Source organism: Plectropomus leopardus, chromosome 22, assembly GCF_008729295.1.
Source record: "Plectropomus leopardus isolate mb chromosome 22, YSFRI_Pleo_2.0, whole genome shotgun sequence".
NCBI classification, from domain to species: Eukaryota; Metazoa; Chordata; class Actinopteri; order Perciformes; family Serranidae; genus Plectropomus; species Plectropomus leopardus.
In genome coordinates, this window is record NC_056484.1 from 11,580,359 (window position 1) to 11,602,598 (window position 22,240).

The 22,240-nt window shown below is 38.9% G+C and overlaps 2 protein-coding genes across 4 annotated transcripts in view; both read right to left on the minus strand.

Moving 5' to 3' along the window:
• Positions 1 to 8,814, minus strand: part of LOC121961163 (lysine-specific demethylase RSBN1L-like) — a gene marked incomplete at its 3' end in the record, with an annotated part of 39,654 nt that extends 30,840 nt beyond the window's left edge. Inside the window, exon 1 of the mRNA XM_042511042.1 lies at positions 8,171 to 8,814. Within this exon, the coding sequence (XP_042366976.1) occupies positions 8,171 to 8,759 (589 nt within the window). The remainder of the gene's footprint in view (positions 1 to 8,170) is intronic.
• Positions 8,815 to 13,498: 4,684 nt separating this feature from the next.
• ptpn12 (protein tyrosine phosphatase non-receptor type 12) overlaps positions 13,499 to 22,240 on the minus strand; it is a 64,915-nt gene continuing 56,173 nt past the window's right edge. For 2 of the 3 annotated variants that reach the window (XM_042511611.1, XM_042511609.1), the window contains 2 exons: positions 20,361 to 20,444; positions 13,499 to 18,657 (listed from right to left, as the gene is read on the minus strand). In XM_042511611.1, the coding sequence (XP_042367545.1) occupies positions 18,596 to 18,657; positions 20,361 to 20,444 (146 nt within the window). In that variant the 3' untranslated portion in view covers positions 13,499 to 18,595. Of the gene's footprint in view, positions 18,658 to 20,356; positions 20,445 to 22,240 lie in introns of all 3 variants that reach the window. The other variant, XM_042511610.1, reaches the window with a different exon arrangement.

A 22,240-nucleotide genomic window follows, 5' to 3' on the forward strand; every position in this document is an offset into this window, starting at 1 on the left:
AATTAGAGGTACATCGATACACTCTTTTCAATGATTATATTTAAATAAATACCTCGGCATTTTGAAGTTTAGTGTGCCGTTTTTACTTTGCTACTTAAGATGCAGGTAGTCATTATCCGCATACCCTGTGGTTAATAGGAAGAATGCCAAGAATGTTAACAAACCATTTTAGGAACTCTGCAAAATAAATGCTGTAAAATTACCAGACACTCCAAGCTGCCTTGTGAAGAAAAAAAATGCACGTTTCAAAACATCAGTTTAGCTCTGCAGGAAGCTGCCGACAAAAGGAGGGCTCACTCAGATCTATTGCCAGATTTATAAAAATATGTCAGACCCTGCCAGAGCGGTAACATTCATAAACTTTTAATTTAGAGGCAATGGGAGATAAATTAGACCAGGTGGCTGAGCGAGCTTTAAATACGCTGGAGAACATGATTATTTATCACAGCTTGAAAGAAAGGTCTTCCCCTTAAAATAACAACGAGAGCCTCCCATTGTAAGTTAAAACTGGTCAATCAAAAGATTGATTTTCAAGAGCGCAGCACAACTCAAAACTAGAGGTGTATATGAATAAGAAATGAATGGGATCCAGGCAACTTCTTCTGAGTTTTTTTTTCTTTCTTATTTTGTTTTCTAGCTTTCTTACAGCAGCCAGGTTTTGAAGGGGATCACAGCAGGTGGGTTTCATGGATGATCACAGGAGAGAAACGATAGAAGGCCAGAGGCAGACAGTTTGTTAACTTCAACTCTGCCTCACTGCACTGCAATCAAACTTTTTAGAGCTGGCGAGGAGAATTAAAAATTCAAAAAGTCAATGGGGTAGCCACATTTTAATGTTTGTTTCCTAAATGTAAATTCTACTTTGACAACAAGATTCACTGGTCCTTAAAATGAACTTTATTAGCCAAATGTATTAAAAGGCCTCAAAAATATATTCAAAATTGTCTGGTGAAGTGAAGTGCCATGTTGGGCAAGTAAATCTTGCCTGATTGAGCAAGTGGTCAAAAAAAATATTCAGTACTATTGCATCCAACAGATAATGGAAGTAGCTATAAAGGGAGCAATTTTGCTTTCTTTTCTTCTCTGTTCAGAGGTGCACATAGGCAGTACCAATCAGGCACTGACAAAAAAAAAATGGCAGGTTAAGACAAATTTTATGAGCTGAGGTGCAAGCGAGCATTTCAATTATCCTGGAAACAAGAGTTTAGATTGGTGGCGATTGGAGTTGATTTTCATGAAACTCTGTATTATATTTAACCTGCATTAACCCAGAATAGCGTTTAATGTCATGCTACACGTTGGTAGAGGCTGCAGTGGCACAGAGGAAAAGAGAGACTGTACTGCAAGGCTCTAAGATAAAATGATCTTCTCTCTTCTGCTTAGACGTGGTTAATTAACAGTTCACAGCAACTTCATATTCACAGTCTCTGGCTTTTGTTTGATATTTTGTTTTGGTAAAAAAAAAGGTGTGCATTTACAATCTACTTTTAGCGCTGTTAGCTTGTTAACTACATCACATGAATGCTACTGTGACACTGAACATCCTGCTGAGCTTTACTAACTTTACATGGAAAAACAAAACAAATCAAAGTCGAAACAAAGTGGCCTAGCATAGAACGTAAACACAACACATGTATACGTATGCTATATTTCACCATCATGGATGGAACATCCTGGTCTTAAGGCCATCCTAATGTTGAGAATCTAGTGATGTGGCCCGACCTGTGGCGATCCAGTAATAAATAACGTACAGAGAATGAGAATGCAATAGTCAACCTTCCAACTTCTCCATCTCTCTCTTACACATACAGCAGAGCAAAGTGACAAAGTCAGTTTGGGTGTCTGTAGTTGAACAGCGTGTAAGAATATAACCAATTACAACCAACCACCATGCATCAAAGACTTGATTTTTTCCTCCAACCCTAGGGTGAAAACTACTATTTCCAAAACATACTATAGTAAGACATATATCTCTCAGCAGACATTAAAGTGGAGCTGACATATTTTGGATCAGTGTTGACTCACTGTTGCACTACAGGTAAACCTGCCCACAAGGTAAATCCTGCTGTCCAGATGGTCAGTCCACCCTGCTGACTGTGTGGCAAATCCGTGATTCACCATTCAAGCTGATCTCAAAATGATTTGGCAGTAATAAGGTTCACACACTCTTTGTCATTCTACTGAACTGCTACTGCACACGCAGAGTTAAACATTTTGTAATTTTTGGAACTGAGCAAATGACCCGTCTGACAGTAACTTAATTGGGTGCTGATTGCAGCCAAGCTTCATTTTCTCTCCCCTTTTCCCTCGCTGTACACGGCCATAGATGAGCAGCTTCAGACACAGCCAGTGACTGTCAGCATGCTGCATTAACGTGCACAAAAAAACCTGATTACTGAGAATCAGACATGATTCACAACAACTCGGCCTTCCTTATAAACCCAGTTTACATGACATGTTTAATGGACAAAATAATGTCCAACACAATGCACGACAACCTATAAGCCAACAGGAAACTGGAGTAATTGTGATTTCATTCGTCCTCACAGTTTTGAAAGTATTAACGAGGACTTTCATAAAAGCTGCTATTAATTACAAGTCTAGTTGTAAACCCAGAACCACAAAGACACATTAAATGATTACAAAGGGACACAAAACAACCAAAAACAAATTACCTCAAGAGAGAAAAAAATTACGTCACAGACACAAATGACTTACAAAACAACCAGAAAAAGACCACAAAGAGATGCAAAGGAAGTGCAAAAAAGACACAAAACAACTACAAAAACAGGCAAAATGAAGGCTGCAAGCAAAAACAAACCACTAGCTTATTAATAATACTTTAAAAAAATAAATAAAACAAGCTGTTTTGCATTAGCCTTTATGTGTGACTTATGCGGCACATGTGCCAGATCAAAACACTCAGAGAGGCCAGACCTAGGCATCCAACCAAAAAGTGAGGAGGATAGCCTTCAGCGTATATGCGGGTAGATATAATCATAACGAAAGACTGCATGTAAATACACTGGGTGTCATCAACAGGTCAACTTGGTTTCAGTAAGGATTGTGACCTTTGATTTAAACAACCGTTTCTTTCACAGTATCAGCCCACCTGATTCAGTTTACGTTTCCTTGTTCCTGCACTTTGTCAAACTCGTGTCTCTTATTTCAAGACCAAATGTAACTAGGAGTCACTGCTCTCCGGCAGTTGCCTTCAGCCTTGCTCCAACACCAAACCCAACACTAATAATATTACTGTGATTATGTGATACTCTTTTGATCCCTGTAGGAAAGTTCTTCCTCACCAGGAAGGTCAGAGCAAGCTGGCAGGACTCACTCTACAGCTCAAGGACACTTTGCAGCACTGGGGCCCCAAACTCAACAGTCTGTCTAACAAGTGGGCCATCCTGCCACCCAGAGACAGCACATTAAAAAAACAAAAAAAAAATTAAAAGCGCATTTTTACTTTTTTGGTATCACCTAAATGCTGCCTTCATATGGAATCAGGCAGACAGTAGACTGACAGTCCAACAGAGTGTCAGGACAGTAAAACAAACATGCATGACGATATGTTGCGATGGTGGGGGGTTTTTTTTGTTTGTTTTTTTTAAACAAAGAACTGAATAGAACAGTGATATTTAACTTACAGCCCACATACCAAACCTGGCCAGGTAGACCACTGACAACTTTCAAATTAATAAATATCAATTGTTTCACACTTTTTTGCACTGTGAATGTAAAAAGAGGTGCCCGAGTGGCATCAAAACAGAGCTTGTTTATCAAAAAGTGCCAGGCAGAATCCCCCAGAACGCCAGACAGAGGGACATCCTAGAAACTGGCCCCTGGCCAGATGTCATTTTGCAAGAGTGGCCCCAGGCAAAGAAAGTTGAGTATCCCTGGATTAAAATATAATACATAAAATGATTTTGTGTCTATTATTTTATGTAATTATTCTAGCAATACCCAGCAATTGCCCAGTTTTCATGAGCGAGGGAGCAATGTAACATCCATTTGGAAATCTCATCGTGGAGGATGACAACAAGTCAAAATACAGTATGTTAACTTTGAACAGCAATATCTACCATCACCTGTGTTCTTTGGTGACCAGGGGTCTCCTACATAGTGATTTTTTTGAGGCAGCTCACTACATATATAGATTTTATGTTTTTGAAACCGTCATTAGGCACGCTGTTAAAATTTATACTGTTCAGTTATTGGTTGCGCTCCTGAAGTGGAGAGCATACTCTGGGCACAGACAGAGCTGCACAACATCAGGCGTAGTGAAAGTGAAACTTAACTGTTCTTTGCTCTGGGTCTTAAACCGCCTGCACTGCCTTCACCGCCTTCACTGACTCACAAAAATGTCTGAATTTAGAGAGCGGACAGAGAATGATTAAAAAAAAACAAAACATGACAAAAACACTCACGATTAAAAAGAGAAAAAAAAATCATCAGCTACTGCTACACAGATTACAATTGTGTGGGGAACACTAGCTGACCTCACCATTTACTTCTCCACTAACATGATATCTAGTTTGCCGTCTGCCAAACTCGATGTGAACGCAGCATAAGCCTACGCCAACTGCAGCTGTGCCCCAGACTCAAGGAAGAAGACTGACACACTGTTAGCAGCTTTTACAGGAAGGTGCAGCTCAGAAGGGAGCTTTTTAATCCTTGAAACATTTTGCTGAGGATTAATGTGTTTTTTCCAGCAACACTCGCTGCTACACTTTCGCGTATTTCCCCATCTTCACATTTGAAGCTACTCATTATAATTACAGTTTCCTTCTGCCGGCTATTGAGCAGCTCCCTACAGCAATAAGAGGTTTGGTGCTTTGCTCAAGAGCACCTCAGTGGGACTGCCGAAGGACAGAGTGCTATTATTTGCTACTCATGGCTGCATATAAATTTTTCCTGCCAGGTTCAGAGATGAAAATGTAATAGCACTGCACAAGTGTTTTATTTAAAAATATTCTCAACATGCTTGAATATCACATTAACAGGTTTAAATGAACATAATAAATACAACAACACTAACTGACTTTTAGCCTTATGATTGCTTAATAAAAATGCATTAATTACTGAATACTGATTCTATGTAATGACCAAAACCAGCCTCTGTCGGTCCTGAAATCCCTATATAGCGTGCAAGCACACATTCAACACAGCCTGTTTACAAGCCTGTGTTTCTGACAGGGCTACAGGCCAACAACATGTCTCGTTCTGGTGTTCTCACTGACTGCAGTGGCTGTTCAAAGCATGTCATGACCTCTTAAACTACCCAACTGGAAAAGGGTGACATCATGCACTCACACACATTTGCATGTGTCCACTCGGTACTCCACTAGTGTCTGAACACTCGAACACAAATGACATTTACACACGGCAAATGAAGAGATTTTGAGACAATGTTTTAAAGATGACAAAACACCCACCATTCATTCATTATCTGTAACTGCTTATCCACTTAAAGGGTCGCGGGGGGTGGAAACTGATCCCAGCTGCCATGAGGGGTACACCCTGGATAAATCGCCAGACTATCACAGTTGGTGTATAGAGACGGATAACCATTCAAGCCCACATTCATTCACATCTACAGGTAATTCAGAGTCACCAATTAACCTAACCTGCCTGTGTTTGGGCTGTGAGAGGAAGCCAGAGAACCCAGAGAAAATGTACGCTGACTGGTGATCATGCAAACTCTACACAGGAAGGCCCCAGCTGGTCAGCAAGTTCGAACCCAGAACCCATAACAACCACCAAAACACAGTAAATTAAATAGCTGGTGCCCCAGTCAGTCAAATCCCCAATAAGTCAAGCTAATAAATAGCTGTGGGAATCACCAGAAGCTCCATGATACAAAAATATCACCATATTTAAGTCACAATACAATATAAATCCCATTTTAAACCTTTTGCAATATGCTGAGTATTATAACACGTACTGCGATATATTGTGATTTACTGACCTTTTTTAGCAGCAAATTATGTCACCAAAGGAAAACTTTGTCATCATTTGTTTTTTGTCAAATACAACAAAGTTTTTAGTTCGTTCATCTCACTTTAGTCATTTTTATTGTAGCAAAAAATGTATCTATTGGACTGAAAAAGCTTGTATTGTCAGTGCTTGTATGTTTCTAGAAGGCTACCAAAAGTTTAATTTGTATTGGCAATATTAATGATTTAGATAATAATAAAAAATGATACTAACTATCTCAGTAAATATTGCGGTTTCATGGTATAACAATATATTGTATTACACAGTTAAAGAAAACCCTTCTGTTTTCATTCCTTGAAGGAATAAAAATATACGTTTTTTGCTGAACAAACACTTAATTCTTGTAACAGAAACGTGAAATTATTTTTTTAATGGAGGTGTGTGTGTGTAAAAAGGTCTCCTTTTTAAAAATAACTTAAATAAAGATTAGATTCTCTGTGCAGTTACATTTTTGACATTGCTAAGCAAATGTACATGATATGATTAACTGACAATTTTCATTCCACAGTACAAAACCAGTCCAGTCCAAACCAGTGTACCACTGCGACCCAGTATTGCCACGCAAAATAACACGATTCTATGCTGTACTGATTTCCCCAACCCTAAATGTAAATGGTTATTCATTAATTCTTAATGATTAACCATCTGAAAGCTGAGTAAATTGGCTTACTTTCTTTCAAAAACATGGAAAGAAGGCAATGAGCAAATTAAGAGGAAATGACCCAAAAATAGCACAAATTAACAAAAAGGGTCAGGTTTCATTTTTTGAAGCCTTAGTTGCCTAAAAAAATGCAAAAAATAAAAGGAAAAAGTCAAGGGAATGACCTGAAAAAGTGATAAAGAAACAGTAAGAATTCTGTAACATAATTTCATACACATTATTGTAATTATTAAAAATACAGTTGAATGTACATTTGCCCTAGCTTTAAAAAAAAAAATCTAAATCTACTAATTTCTTGCAATTTCCGGTATACTTCTAGCAAAGGCGATCTATGCCTTTTTTCCCCCATATTTTCAAATTTGCTCAGGGTTCAAATATTAAAATACTTGTGAAAGGCATTTGAATCCAGCCCAAAAAATGAATGTATATCCAGGTTTCAATGGATTAAATGTTTTCTGTGATTTTCATGATTTATTAAACCTAAATCCCACCTAAATTAAAGTATTCGTGTTTTCCTCTTTCCCTTACCTAAATTACATAACAACACGGAAGGTTATACTCAAAACAAAACTGAGTCTAAAATTGACTATATTTGTCAATAGGATACAAGTGCGCTAACCTTAGTGTAATAATCAAGGTTGTTCAGTGGTAAAAACAAATTAATGGAGAAGAGTGGTTACAGCATGATCTGCCTCTATAAGTGTGGAACATGGAGTAACATCCAGCTCTGTCTGTTTCCCATACAGCCTGAGGTTACAGAGGGGGGCGTGGTGCTCTACCAAAACAACACTTACCCTATAATGGCGGGCGGCTGTCATATTGTTATGACAGCAGCGTGTAGTTTTAATACATACAAAGCTCCTAAGAAAATTATAAAATACATACGCGGATAAATGCTACAGACTAACTAACAATTTGCCTAATTTGTGACGCTGACATGACAGATATTGCAGTTTGTTTATGCCGTTAAAAACATCACAGATCGACTGGATTACATTACTGTTGAGCGTATTTGACTAAAACAGCCTATATTTTGTCAATACGACGTAACTACGTAACGATTCCGCAGCAGCACGCGGGCAGCTGGTTGCAATGTAACAGCCAGGTCGCGCGACTACTGCCCTGGAACGCTTGTTGTGGAGCTCGAGGGTTCACGAGCGGGTGAACAAGCGACGAAAGCTGGCAGCCATAGCCCGCAGAAACATCGACTAAACTGGGCTTTACGGGCGCTCAACTCGATGTAAACCAATTTTAAAACATTTGATAATAAATACGAGTAACATCGGAGTAATCTGACGGTCCATGTGCAACATTTTGGAGCGCCTTTTGAGCTGTAGCTAGTCCGAAAACGGGACTGTCCAGACAAATTAGGAGGCAGACAACTGCACACTCAGGGCCACATGTTCATATCCCAAGTGGCTGTTTCTGTGAGCCAAGTAACTATAAAAGGGCAGCCTACTTAGAATAAACTTTATTTTTGAGTAAAATGTATTGAAATAGATTATGGCCTACCTTTGGGTGGCATTATGACGTCCCCGTTTTCTCTCTTCGCTGCAGAAGTGTTATTAATTCTGGTGATATCGTTAACATTACTCCCAGGTGCGGAGGTCACCAACAGTTTATGTTTCTTTTTCTCCTCTGCGCCGCCTTTCCCCTCTTTCCTCTCTTTCTCCCGCTGTTTATCTTTACTCGGTTTTTTAGGCGCTTTGTGGAGGAAGAAATCGCTCTGTCTGAAGACTTTATGTGTGTTTGTCGGTGTTTGAGCTCCAGGGTTGCTGCTGCTCGTCTTAACGGGGCTGCCGCTCCACAAGCCCGCGCTGCCGCTGCCATAACTCCGCGGCTGCTGGAGTTTCTCTTTGCCGCTACCGTTGCCTCCCACTCCTGTGTCCCTGCTGAGTTTCTTGGGTTTAACGCTCCTCTCCTCCACTCGGACCTTCTTGGGCGGTGGTGAGCTGAAATCCCGGGAAGACTGGTGAGAGCGGTTGTCGGGGGCTGCCTTCGGCTCGGTCGGCTTGACGAGCGGGCTTTTGGCGGAGGCGACCGCCGGGGCTACCGCAGTAGCAGCTCCGGTGAGGTGAGCGGAGCCCAGCGAGTCAGCCATCTTGAGGCTTCTCTCTCTATTTACTCTCTTCCCCCAACGGCCGCCGCTGCTGTTTTTCTGCGCGACGTGCGCGTGCAGGCAGTGAAGGGGCGGGGCCGAGTTTGATTGACAGGCAGGGAGAGAGGGGCGGGATTAAGCTTTGAGTGACAGGAAGAGAGGGAAAAACTAGAGGCGGACATAAACAAAAGCTAACAAACAAAAATACCATAAAACTGTAATTAATTCCCCGGGCTATTATCTGCTTAAATCACTGAATTCAACAAGCTTATATTGGCAATTAAATTTTTTATTTAAACCTGTGAGTAAATTGGCTTTAAAAAAACAAACATGGGGGTAAGGTTATGAACAACAAAAGAAGAAATGACCTAGAGGGTAGTAAGAAATATGTGAAAAATACAAGAAAATGACCTGAAAATTTGCCAAAAAAAATAAACAAGAAAAAAAAATATGAGAAAATAAAACAAAAAAATATGCAAAGCTAGAAATGACTTGAAAGAAAAGCATAAACATTTAAATAATTCTGTAAAAACAATTTTGAATATATAATTCTGATAATCGTGAATATTCACTGGACATTTTTCCTCAGCTTATCTAAGGCTGAAGAATTTATCTATTTAACCACCAACTTTGTAGTTATATGGCATGCACTGTAACCAATTGGCTATCAAGGCATATTGACATTTTAAGCTGAAGATTAATTGATATAAACCAGTTAGTTGTAACTTAAATAGTGGTTTTGATTCCTTTTTTTTAAAGACCAGAAAATTAAAACCATTTAGTTTTGTTCTACTAAGATTAATACTACATCTTTTTTCCCATCCATTTTCACCAGAACTCAACCCAACAACACAGCATACTTCCCAGCTGACTGACAGACACACAAAGACGGGTGGTGAGAAGTATAAGTGTTTGCTGAAATGGAGATATTCCCATCAAAGGGACAAACTTGCCCTCTTTCATCTAATCTTCACAACTGGATGAGTTTATCACTCTCACACACTGCAACACATCATTATACAGCATCCTGAGTCCTCCGGAGCTGTTTACACTTTGATTTATTGACATGAAAACATTTTCCTCGCTCAGACTGATTGGCTGAACCGTCAGTACAAGGCCTGTCACTGAGTGACAGTCAACCGTGAATAATAAACATGATTAGCGGCTGCACGCGGCCAGTTGTAAAGTTACAACTGGCCATAAACATTGTGACAAGATTATTCAGAAGTAGAAATCTGATGTCTGTGCGTGAAGTGAGTGTGTATTATTGAGCAAGTTAAATTCTGTATGTGACTAATGAACCTAAAAATAATCTGGCTGATCACACCATACTGTATAAAACAGAGCTGACACACTTTTCAGTTTCTTCAGATGGCATTGCAGCCTGCTGCTTCTGCTCACACACGCTCAACACTGATTGGCTATATTTATAAGCCATTACATAACATGTTAAACTGCTCCATGGGAAAACTGAGGTGACCCAGTTAAGACAGCAACCTGGCTTAATTCATGCAACACAGGAGATAGAAAGATTGTGTGTGTGTGTGTGTGTGTGTTTCAGACTGTGTATTCAGCACATTGTCAGGTGTGTATGTCAGAAAAGGCAAGAAGTAAAATAATTAGTAAGCTGTGAGGACTGGAGAGAAGCATTTGGTGTGAATGTACTAGCAGAGGTGGGACCAAGTTATTGTTTTGCAAGTCACAAGTAAGTCTCAGGTGTTTGCACTCAAGTTTCGAGTCAAATCCCAAGTCTTAAACTTTGAGTTTGAAGTCCTAAACACGTCATAATGTGCTTTTTACCAAATGTAATGTAATTTTTACACCAGAATTATATAACAAATGTACAAAAATCTTGAATGCTTGTTAAAATTTTGGATAAATTTAGCTACCATTCATTATTAATGAAAGGAAAGAGAGTGGTGCAAAAGGTCAAGTTTTCTTTAAAAAATATCTACAATCACACTATTAATCATAGCCAAAAACTGTGAAATATGGTTACTGGTGCAGGGAGGGTCATGCATTTTCCTCTAGTCACTCATGGGGGCTAAATAAAATACAGTCCCTTAATAAAATATGTTTGATAAAAAAAAACTCAAATACTATACTTGAATCAAATATCATCAACACTATACGATTAAATATGTCAGATATCACTTGGGGTTGGTAGTTTCCATCTGACCACCAACTCAAGGATGTTGGTACTTGATGTGGAAATGAGACTCAACAACCAACTATCTTTCTCCAGAGTTGCGTGCAGAACCTTTAAACTAACATTAACTAGGTCAAATTAATGTCAATATGTTCACCTCAATGTGCACTTTTGCACAACTTCAAAAGTCAACAAAGATGGAAGTTATTAACTCCTACCTAATTCATACATATTGCAATTTGGTTTTTTTGACCACCGTGTAGTTTTTGTACATGTATGAAGGTATTTTTTGACATCATTTTTTCCGACAGGCGCTCAGTGACGTAATGTTAGTTCTTCATTGTTCCCTCCTGTAACTTGATTAGATGGTGCTGGATTAGTTCACACTAAGTGGATCTGGGGAATTAAGAGTCTCCTTGCTGGGAATGAACAGCAGGTATCTAAGGATGTATGGAAATATCGGCGCGTTATTGGTATCTGCCAATATTGGCCTTAAAATGAAATATTGGAATCAGCCAACATGTTGATTTCTGCAGATATCACACACTGGTATTTCTTTTTATTGACAAATTGAACATGTACAAAACATCAACCCTAAGTCGAATTATTTTCTTATTTTGCACAATGAATGAATATTTCATACCGTAAAAAGCATTGTATTTTATGTCTCCGTCTTTTGGTGGACCATCAGGATAAGAGTACACAAACTATGATGTAAATTCCACTACAGAGGAGACTTGATGATCTCTAAAATTAGTTGGGAAAGAAAGTGGATATATCGATATCTGTATTGGTTAACAGCCAAATGAGTTGTTATATATCAAAATATCGGATATCAGCAAAAAATTCAATATCATGCAACTCTACAGGTACTGCGTTGGTGCCAAGACTCACATACTCGGCGTCATCCGATCAAGCATTTTCATCAGTATTGGAGGCATTTCTAATACTATATCATGACAACTCTAGTTAAAAATCATGTTGGATGCTTCCGTCAAGGCTTCAAGTGATGTTTTCTGGCTATTAGAGCAAACTAACAATTGTTTAATGATTACAATTCCTATGCATTCACAAGTACTGTACAACTGCAAATATACATATTTATACTTTACTTCAAAGGTCACTGTAGAGAAGATTTGTTGTCGTAACAGGTGCTATTAAAGAAAACTGACTCAAAGCTGCTAAACCACCTTGGTCGCACCATTACACATTAAACATTGTATTGTAATGTACTGTATAATTATTCTCAAATGAGCATCGGAAATATGTGAGCACAAGCAAATAATCACAGTATGTCTTCCCACCTGCTGTGTCTGTCTGTGCGTGTAGAGTGAATACAAATGTGAAACCTTCAAGGTCTCGTAGTAAGACGGCAAGCAACTGTGTTTATACCACCTGCCGAGATTAATTAATCGGCATATTAGTGTGTCTGTGTGTGTGTTGGAGTGTGTGGATACATTTCTCTCAGCAGATCCTCCAGGTGTGAGTGAAGACCTCCTGCTGGGACCCTTTCTCAAAACACACTCACACACACGCACACACACATGCACACAATGATTGACATTATCAGACTATATGTGCTATGAGCTATCAGCAGGGTTGGGAAGGTTGCTTTTGAAATGTAATGGATTACAGATTACTAGTTACCCTGTTGAAAATGTAATACGTCACATAACTATTTTAATTACTTCATCAAAGTGATATAACTTATCATATTTGATTATTTTTGATTACTTTTCTAACAAATGATTTAAACAGGGCAATCAAGCTGATGTAAAGCAACAGAATAAACGTTTTATTCAACATGTAAACTTTTCACTGAAAATATATTTTTTTCATATTTAACCCCTTAGACTGATAGTAGTCAACATTTCGATCAGTAACTGTAATTTGATGACATATTTTTTCTGAGTATAACTGATTACAATTACATTTACTTTGTAATTTAATTACTGTAGTAGTCACTCCTCAACACTGGCTATCAGTCAGTAAAGACACGTTTAATTATTTTATTAATTGTGGCTACAGAGAGGATTCAATGTGATTTATTAACTTAATTATAACTGCTCTATACAGGGTCCCTACAGCTTAAAGGCAAATTAGATTTCATACTTTTTCATACTTTTTTATTGCCAATCAATTTTACAATAACCAAAAATGAGGGGAAAAAAATCCTTTACCAGCATTTGCTCAAATGTTTACTTCAACATAAAACATTTTTTTGGTTAAATCTTTTGGTTTTAGTTAAAATGTCAGATGATCTACTTCAAATGCTTAAAAAATTAAAAACTTTCTAGAGTGAAACACGTGGAAAACAATGAACATATAACATTATTACAGTGTCTGTTTGGTTTACCTTGAAAATAGTTGCATGAGTGTTGTTGTTCCCTCTATCCTAATCTGGCCTATGTTTAATTCTGAAAATTATTTAAAAAATAGATGCTACCAATTATTTTGAGATTTCATGATGCAAATATCTGGCTCTATATTGTAAAAAAAGTTGTCTATATGTACGCACACAGACGCAGTCAAACACAACCCGTGAGCACACTTTTTTGTTAAATCTCATTAAATAAAAACAAAGAGTCGTGTCTTTACTTAATGTTCATTTTTACTGATTGATTTCTGCAACATACAAACATTTTGTGTGTGTGTGTTTATGTTTGTGTGTGTGTAAAGAGGGACACAAAGTGTGTGTTTGTGTGTGTGTGAGGGGGCGGGCTGAACGAGAGTCCCACAGGAGGCAATGAGCAAGCAGCAGCGAATCACATCGCTCACGCTCACGCCGCTAACAACGATTGGAGGAGAGGGGCGAGGGGGGCGGGGCGGGCTCTCACTTAAAGGCACAGGTGGGCTCTTTTCTGAGATCGAGGCTAGTGTGCATGTGAGGGAGTCAGGGACAAAAAACAGAAAAAAAAAAGACTGGAAAAACAAATGATTAAGTTCAAAAGACAGTTTTTTTCTTAGCACGTCTTTTTGTCAGTTGACTGATGTTTTTTCTTACTTTGAACCACCAAGAGATGGATCACCTAAAGGGGACTGATTATGCTTTCTTTTTTTGTTTTTTTCTGTCATATTTATAATTTTACAATGTCACTGTTTATATTAAATGTTTTAAATAATGAGGTAAACATACGTAAAAGTAATTCCTGTGAGTAAAAAAATCAGTTTTAAGACTTATGAATCCTCCGTATCCACCTTTTTTCTTTTTTTTTTACAAACTGACGTCAGTTCGCAACAGATTTCTTTATATGGTCGTCTGCTCCAGGCACGCTACTGCAAGTGTTTTCATTACGTAAGCTACACTGCTACACGTAGCTACGTGCTAACATCTGGGAAACCCGCTGGAACATGAAGCTGTGTTTAGAAGCTTTTATTGGTGATTTTTAACAGGAGAAAGTGGCGCTACACACAATCATTTTCTGACTGCCAGTACACTGCTACATGTAGCTACATGCTAATATATGGAAAAAATGCAAACTTGGTTGCCATTGCTGATCATTTCTCTGTAATCTCTATAAATCTCTCCAAATGAATATATATGCAGGATCTGCAGGCGACGGGACAAAAGTTTGGTAACAGAAGTGTTGTGGTTTTTGTTCGTAGTTTGGAGTAGTATTGACCAATCACATTTTAACAGCAGGTAAACAGTCTGTGTGGAGAGGTGGAGGCATGGATGTATTAAGAGAACTGGATACAGGATTGAATGCAGGGCCCCATCCATTCTTGAGAGAATTACTCAGCGGTGCATGAAACCAAAATGGTTCAAATGTAATGTATAAAACACCCTGGAAGATCGGGGAACTATCAGCACTACTTCCGCACTGTGCAGGCCATCGTGCATGCACACTAGAGACTCATGACAGCAAAGCTCTGCTGAGTCCAGGCGTGCAGCTAACTTCTGCTGCCCGAAGGGCAAACTTTCGGTTTGGTGCTCCACTAAACCGAATTGGTTTGAATTATTTGATCTTGTGGCTTTTCTACACTTTCTAAATGTTATTACACCAAATGGCTCAAACCCCAGTGGAGAAACAATTAATTCTGCAGGGGTTGTGATGCTACGAAAGATGTGTCCACTGATTTACAGAAGCGTCTTTCACCATGTAAATCAAGGGGAAAAAGTCTTTTTGGGCTGCAGGGCATCATGTGATGGTGTAATTACACTGTTTGGCCAATAAAAAAGTTGGCTTCAAAGTCCAAAGTGCACTTCCTGCGGGTCTGGGTGAAAATTATTGGCCTAAAATACAGTCTTGGAACCCACCTACTATGATGAGTTAGCTTCATTTTTAAAAAAAACTTTCCGCATTAATATGCTGATATCTGTTTATAGAGAACAGAGGAAATGTCAGCGCACAAGAAGGAAGTCTTGGCTTGGATATCCAACACTGGATCAGCCCAAAATATTGGCCCTCACCCCCAGGGCTTACTGTCATCAGACCGATAACTAAATGGGTTTTGAGATTAATTTCTCCCCGATTTTGGTTTGTATTCCTGCTGGAACATGTCTGGTTGTGTTTAGAAGGTTTTATTTTTAATTTTTCACAGTAGAAAGTGCCGCTACTCTCCGTTACATTCATTCCCCGACTGCAATGACGGTAAAGGGGGGCTGAGATGCGAAACCCGAAAATGCTGACCAATCAGAGGAGACTATGCTTTTTCAGGAGGAGGTCTTAAAGACACAGGTGATGGAGCGGAGCGTTTCAGACAGAGGGTGAATACAGTTGATATACCACAGACAGTGAGAAAAATAAAGTGTTTTTTCATCATTAAAGCATGTAAACATGTTCTAGTACTACAAGTATGAACCTGAAAATGAGCATAATAAGTCTCCTTTAAAGTGAACCGATCTAGTGGCACACAGACGTGTTGAAAAATGGCAGCCTTTTAAAAATTAAAAAGGCAGAGACGAGGGTGAGAGGCGAGGGGGATGAAAGAGAGAAAACAGCAGGGGAAGTATGAAGGAAGAGGAAAATAATGAGGTGCTCCATGTCCAGAGCAAGAGATCCATCTCTGTTGCATGTTCTACATTAAAGAGCCAAGAGACAGAAAAAAACAACAAAAAATAGGTGAAAGAGGTGGAGAGAGTATGTGAGAAGATAAGAGAGAGGTTTTGGGTGGGGGAACAGTGGACCTGTGACGCAACAAACAACCGCGTATACAAAAATAACTTTTAAAATACCATTTACAAAAAAACGACCATTATTATTATTATTATCATCATCATTGTCATTAATATTATTATTACAATCTTATTTGAAGCCCGTTGCCGCTATCTGAAAGGGGGCTGGCTGGCAGTCGAAGCTTTTCCTCTGCCAGCCAATTAAAACAAAATTTCTCAATCTTTGTAAGCATATAACTCAAACATAAAAATAAAAACAACCCTGAAATATTTGCCAGAAGCAAAAAAAAAAAAACAAAAACAACAACATAGGGCAGTAGAATAATTTACAGATTGAAGGGAAACACTGTGTAGGGGAGGAATCATCATCATCATGCACTGACTTTCTTACATCTTCTGTTAATAAGAATATTTAAGAGATAACAAAAAAATCTGAAATATTATATACCTAACTGCCCTGTACAGTTTTTATCTTTATAAAACAATGCATATACTGTATAGTTATGGTAGCTAATGGAGGAGGATTTAGCAGAGAAGGAGAAAACAGTAGTCCTGGGTCCCTATCAGCATCGTCTCACACATACAGAAGCAGTATGATTTTTAAAATTTGGTTGTCGGATGAAAAAACATACAAGTCTGGTCTGTGGAGAAGTGGTTTTTGCAGGAAAGCAGACTTTATATAAATCTATAAAGTCCCATAACAGCTTCAGGTGATGTGCAACATTCCTACTCTGAAACACTGAGGTTTATTGTAAGAAAACCGGCTGCCAAAATAAAATAAAAATTGACTTGCATGGTTGTTCATCCAAACGTGAGAACAGAAAAGCAATAGTTGCAACAGACACAAAAAAACAGGACAGTGCCGAGGCAACAAAAAAACAGAAGTAAACAGTAAATTTGAGTCCCAATAACGACCAAGAGAAGCAGGAATAGAGAGAAAGACAGAGAGAGAAGTGTACTGAGGAGAGAAATTAAAGAGGACTGTCATTGTCTTCTCTGAGAGGTGGACTAAGGCAGGCTCATGGTCCCAGCAGTGAGAGCCAGAGTCACAGAGCTGATCAGTTTGGTCATTACTGATGTTTTTTAAGGTCATTTTAACCCTGTTGACACTGGTTAAAGCAGAATTCTTGGACATAAGGTCAGTAATTTCGATTTTTTTCGTACTTTTCTAATTAATATTTACATTTTATTGTGAAATATTTGAGAAAGGAACATCACTATTTGTTTAAACTCTTTGAAAATCGTAGATGTATGATGTATCACCTGGTACAGACCTCCTTAGTTCTAGTTTTCAGTATTTCACATTCAGCTTTGCCTTTAAATGCCACATGAAGATGTCAACACGGTGATAACAGAATCTGATTATATTCAAAGCAACAGTTTCTCTTCTGCTTTTCGGCACAAATGCTCACCTTTTTTTCTCAGATAGCTTCAGGGAGCTAAATTATCTACAGAGGTCTCTCTACAGACCTGGAGATTTAAACTGGAAAAAAAAAAAGAATTGGACTGTTTCACATTAAAAAATTTGCCCCCGATGTGGGTATAAACAGCTCATTCGAAAGTAACTTTTCATCTAACTCTCAGCAGGAAAGTAAATAAGCTACAGTCACAGAGAGGAACTTTTGATCCAACACAGCTGCAACGGACCTCTGCAATGACCAAACAATGTCAACCTGTGACTCTGGTAAACAGTGAGGTCAGCATAGAAACATAAAGTACTGGAGCTGATATTACTGCAGCTAACACAGGGGGGACAGACAGCTCGAGTGCTTCTGTTTCTATGCTGATCCTTTGTAATGTAGCACCAGCACACAGAAAGAGGGAGAGAGAGAGACAGAGAGCACCCTGGCAACCTGTAAATACCCAACAGAAAAGGTTGCATCATGGGTAACAGATTATCTAGGTTCGCTTTGAAGATTGTTGTTCATTCAGTAGGAGGAAGCAGACACCGTCTGGGAGTTCAGTTAAACCTCGGCAATCAGCTTCCCACAGTAGCTTTTCTGATTCAAGATAATTCCTGATTTATGATGAAAAAAGTTGCTCTTTTTTCTCATTTGGCTTTAAAGGAAATTTGATTTAACGTGTAAGGGTTCCACCTACGTCCCTCTTCACTTTTTCACAATGTTTCTAAAGCAAGAAGGAAAAACAATTTCATCATCTATTCCCAAGTCACCAAAACAAGGGAAAAAAACAGGAATTACATTTTTAACCATTAACAGGAAAAAAAATGACCAGACTGATCCCAGGTCAGTGTCTAGAGAAGTGAAAACCTCTAATACCAGCAAGCTGAACAGGAAAATGTGGACAACCACTTGACCAGTTAAGTGTTCTTCTGCTTTGCACTGTGGCACTTTGAAGGAAGGACTGAGGAGGAGGAGGAGGAGGAGGAGGAGGAGGAGGAGAGGGAGGTGTCGCACAGAGTTACACAGAAGCGGTTTCTATGTAAAATTGTGATGTCTGTCTGTGTAGCATCTATCAACTAGGTTTTTTGGACCAGCCAGGTGAGATTGGTAGAGTCCATCTCCTGACAGGGGAGGACACTGTCGGTGGACGGGCAGACGGGCCGTCCCATCATGTCCACTCCAGGGGGGGTTCCCGAGGGCCTTTGGGCTGAATGCAGCGGTTACCGAACCCTGACAAGATGAAAAAGAAGTTCTTAGCTGAGCTTGTTTTGCTTTGAAGGGATAGTTTGGATCTTTTAAAGCGGGCTTGTGTGAGGTACTTATCAAGAGTTGGTGTATTACATACAGCCGATGGCTGTCAGCGTGCTGCCAGTTTGGAGAAGCAGACAAGATTACCAATATGGAAACTAAGCAATGCACCGCTGTGGACGTAGGTGGCTTGAAAATATATTTTAGCCACCTAAAAATCGTATGCTATGTTCTAAATATTTTCACCGCTTTACCTTGAAGTCAGACAGAAGAACTAAAGCTGTTATACCGCGCTCCTCAAAATAACCAGACTTCTTTGACAAAAACGCTAAGTTTACCTCACAGAAAACAGGAGTTGCTGGTCTATTGCCACCTCAGAGACACAGCCCCAGATCCGAGTACACTTGACCCCAAAGTCCAGTTCCTTTGATCAGTGTGGACACTGTACTGGACCTGATCACCGTACACTCATCTGTGCCCAGGTCCACTTGAAAAAGCAGCCATGAGTTCAGTTCATGAGTTCTCTGGTGCTGTACGCATTAGGTGTTATGCCTAACAGTATCAAAACAAATGCCTCTACATAGGACAGTAGACAGTCCCAGATCCGCTGCTGCCTTTGACCTGGAGCTCCGGCTGTTCTGCCGGTCCCTGCTGATGATGGCTTCAGGGGCAGCAGGTGTCCATCAGCTGAACCCGATTTCTTAAAAACTCATACACAACAAAAATATCACATAGATCAATTGCACCAAATATGAAAACCAGTCTCCCCAAAGGAAGCACAAATAGATTGCATTGCATCTCCTTTTTTTTGTTTTTCCATGATTCAGTATAGGAGATATGGACCTTGTGCTATTATCTTTATAATGTATGTATTTGTAAACTGTAAACTGCTGTCTGTAAAGCAAATTGCCTCTCTGGGTCATCTTAAAAATGAATCCGAATCTTAAAATGATTTTATGTTATTGTACGATTTTGGTGTATCTGAACTACACCTTCAAAACACCAATGACACAATCAAACTAACCAATCGAGGTGACAGTAGACCAGAAACTCCAGTGTTCTGCAAGGAAAAATGAACATTTTTGTCAGTTTAGTCTGGTGGCTGTGATGAGACTTCTCCGTAGGACAGAGCTATGTTATGGCAAGGTGAACCAGTGAAAATTTTGTAAATATAGTGTACATTTAAAATGTTATAGATTTTTTTTAGGTGGCTAAAATACATTTTGCTGCTGCTCCTGTCTATAGCTTTGCATTGCTTAACTTCTATGACGGCACTCCTACCTGCTTTATCTCCTGAACGTAACACACTGACTATGGTTAAGCACCTCATACAACCCCACTTCAACGGATCCAAACTATCCCTTTAAACTGAATAAATCACAACCAGAAAATGTCTTCCCCCAGAGGAGAATGTGCCTTCAAATTCTTGCCCGGTCTCAAAACCATCAAACATTTTTCTGCGCATGCAGCCCAAAGCTACGTTTCCAATCAGCAGAAGCAATGCCACACATCACAAAAAAATGATGACACAGAAACTATGTTTGTCAGCAAAGTCTTCTGCACGGAGACTAAAATAAAAATCATTATTTGTGCAAATAACATTTTGTGAATGACTCGCAGAAATGTTACAGTCACAAATTCACTGACAAAACACGTAGAAGAGGTGCAACTGCAGACTTACCCACCCAGGTCTGCCTTGCTGTCTGTCGCTGTGGTGCCTGCAGATGCAGGGTCAGCTGGAGACTTCTTCTTAATGCACTCTGACACATCTGGACACAAACACACACACACATTAACAGGGTGGAAGTGTGTGAATATCAGCTGTGTTCAGTGCTCATTCAGGAGAGGGTTACTAGGTCTTAGGGCAAGTTGGATTTAATGCTTCTTAAGACTTTTAAATGCCACTCGAAATTAAATTTATGACTAATTTTACTGGAACCAAAACCAAAGGAAAAGAATTAAACCAACATCAATTTGGACCAAATGTTTAAAGTTTTTTGGTGAAACATGTAAATGATCTCCTTCAAATGCTGAAAAAATATTCTGGAGTGGGACACGTTGAAAACAATGAACATATTAACATAACAGTTTCCATTTGATTTGCCTTGAAAAAAACTTGTCTATTTGTCATTTGATTGGATGTAGTAAATGTTTGATTTTGGTTGGTGCTCGGTGTTGCAGGGCATTTGATAAATGATTTAAATTCCGGATATTATTTTAGTTATTTTGAGATTTTACACTACAACATTAGAGAAAAGATAAAATACTTCTCATTTCTGAGCATTTCTAAGACTTTTCAAAGATTCAAACAAAGATTTAGACTTGATTACGACCATTTAACTTCAGTCAAGTTTGTACTGTAAAAAACTAAATGCTGGGTCATAGCTCATTTAATAATCCGATTTAACTTGATATTTCTTTATATGTTCAAGTGACACATTTTTGGCTTAACACATGAAGGCCTCAGGCTAAAACTGCCTCATTTGAGCTGCACTATACCTTTAACCTCACAATGCACAGAACACCACATTACACCCACATGTACGTGACATATATATATTATATATATATATACATATATATATGTGAGAAGTTTTGCACGCTTATTTGTTAGGCCAAGAAACTTAGTTACTGATATTTAAAGGCTGAATATCCGCAGGAACTTGAACGAAACCTGCAGCCTTTTTATTCTCTATAAATGCTCCTATCGAGTTATATTCACGGCTAGTGAAAAGAATCATTACAGAATTCAAGTCAAACTGTTATTCCCTTTCGATTAGTCTGTCACTGTCACAGAGACACGCACACTGAAGCTACTGAAGCACTAAATTGGCAGTAACCGTCATCACACGGTCCTCACAGCGCGCACGCATTTCTCATTTCACCTCTCGATAGACATGTATTATCTTCTCCCCTTTTCTGTCTTTCTGTATCTCTTTCTGACTCGTTTATTACTCACTCCCGCGCTCTTGCAGCTGCCCTTTTGACAAATGCTGTCAGCCTTATCATGCGCGGGTTAATTTGTAAAACACTGAAGGTCTGTCTCCCGCGCTGCTCTGCTGACTACTAACTACTGTGAATGCACATAAACACAAGGACAAACATGCAAAGACTCCTCTGAGCAGAGACGCATGCAGACTTATGCCCTATTCACATGAGGCTAGTATATTACCAATCATGTGATTTAGAAATTTACCCCCAAAGTCTATATTTCATGCAGTGCATTTGCATGGGATAAGCAAAGCCTGTATTTTACTCAAATTTATGGACATTACCCTCCAGATATGATATCATTATCTGAACTTGCACTCAAAATGCTGCAAAACCTCCATTTAAAATGTCAACCTAGCCTTTATAATTCTCTGCCAGGAAAGAGTCAGGAAAGAAGCAAAAAAATAAAAATAAAAATAAAAATAAAAATAAAAATAAAAATAAAAATAAAAAAAAAAAAAAAAAAATAAAAAAATAAAATAAAATAAAATAAAATAAAAATTACAACCCTCAATAACAGAGACTCAAATTCCCTCAGGACTAATATTATCACATGACCTCAGTGCTATGTAGC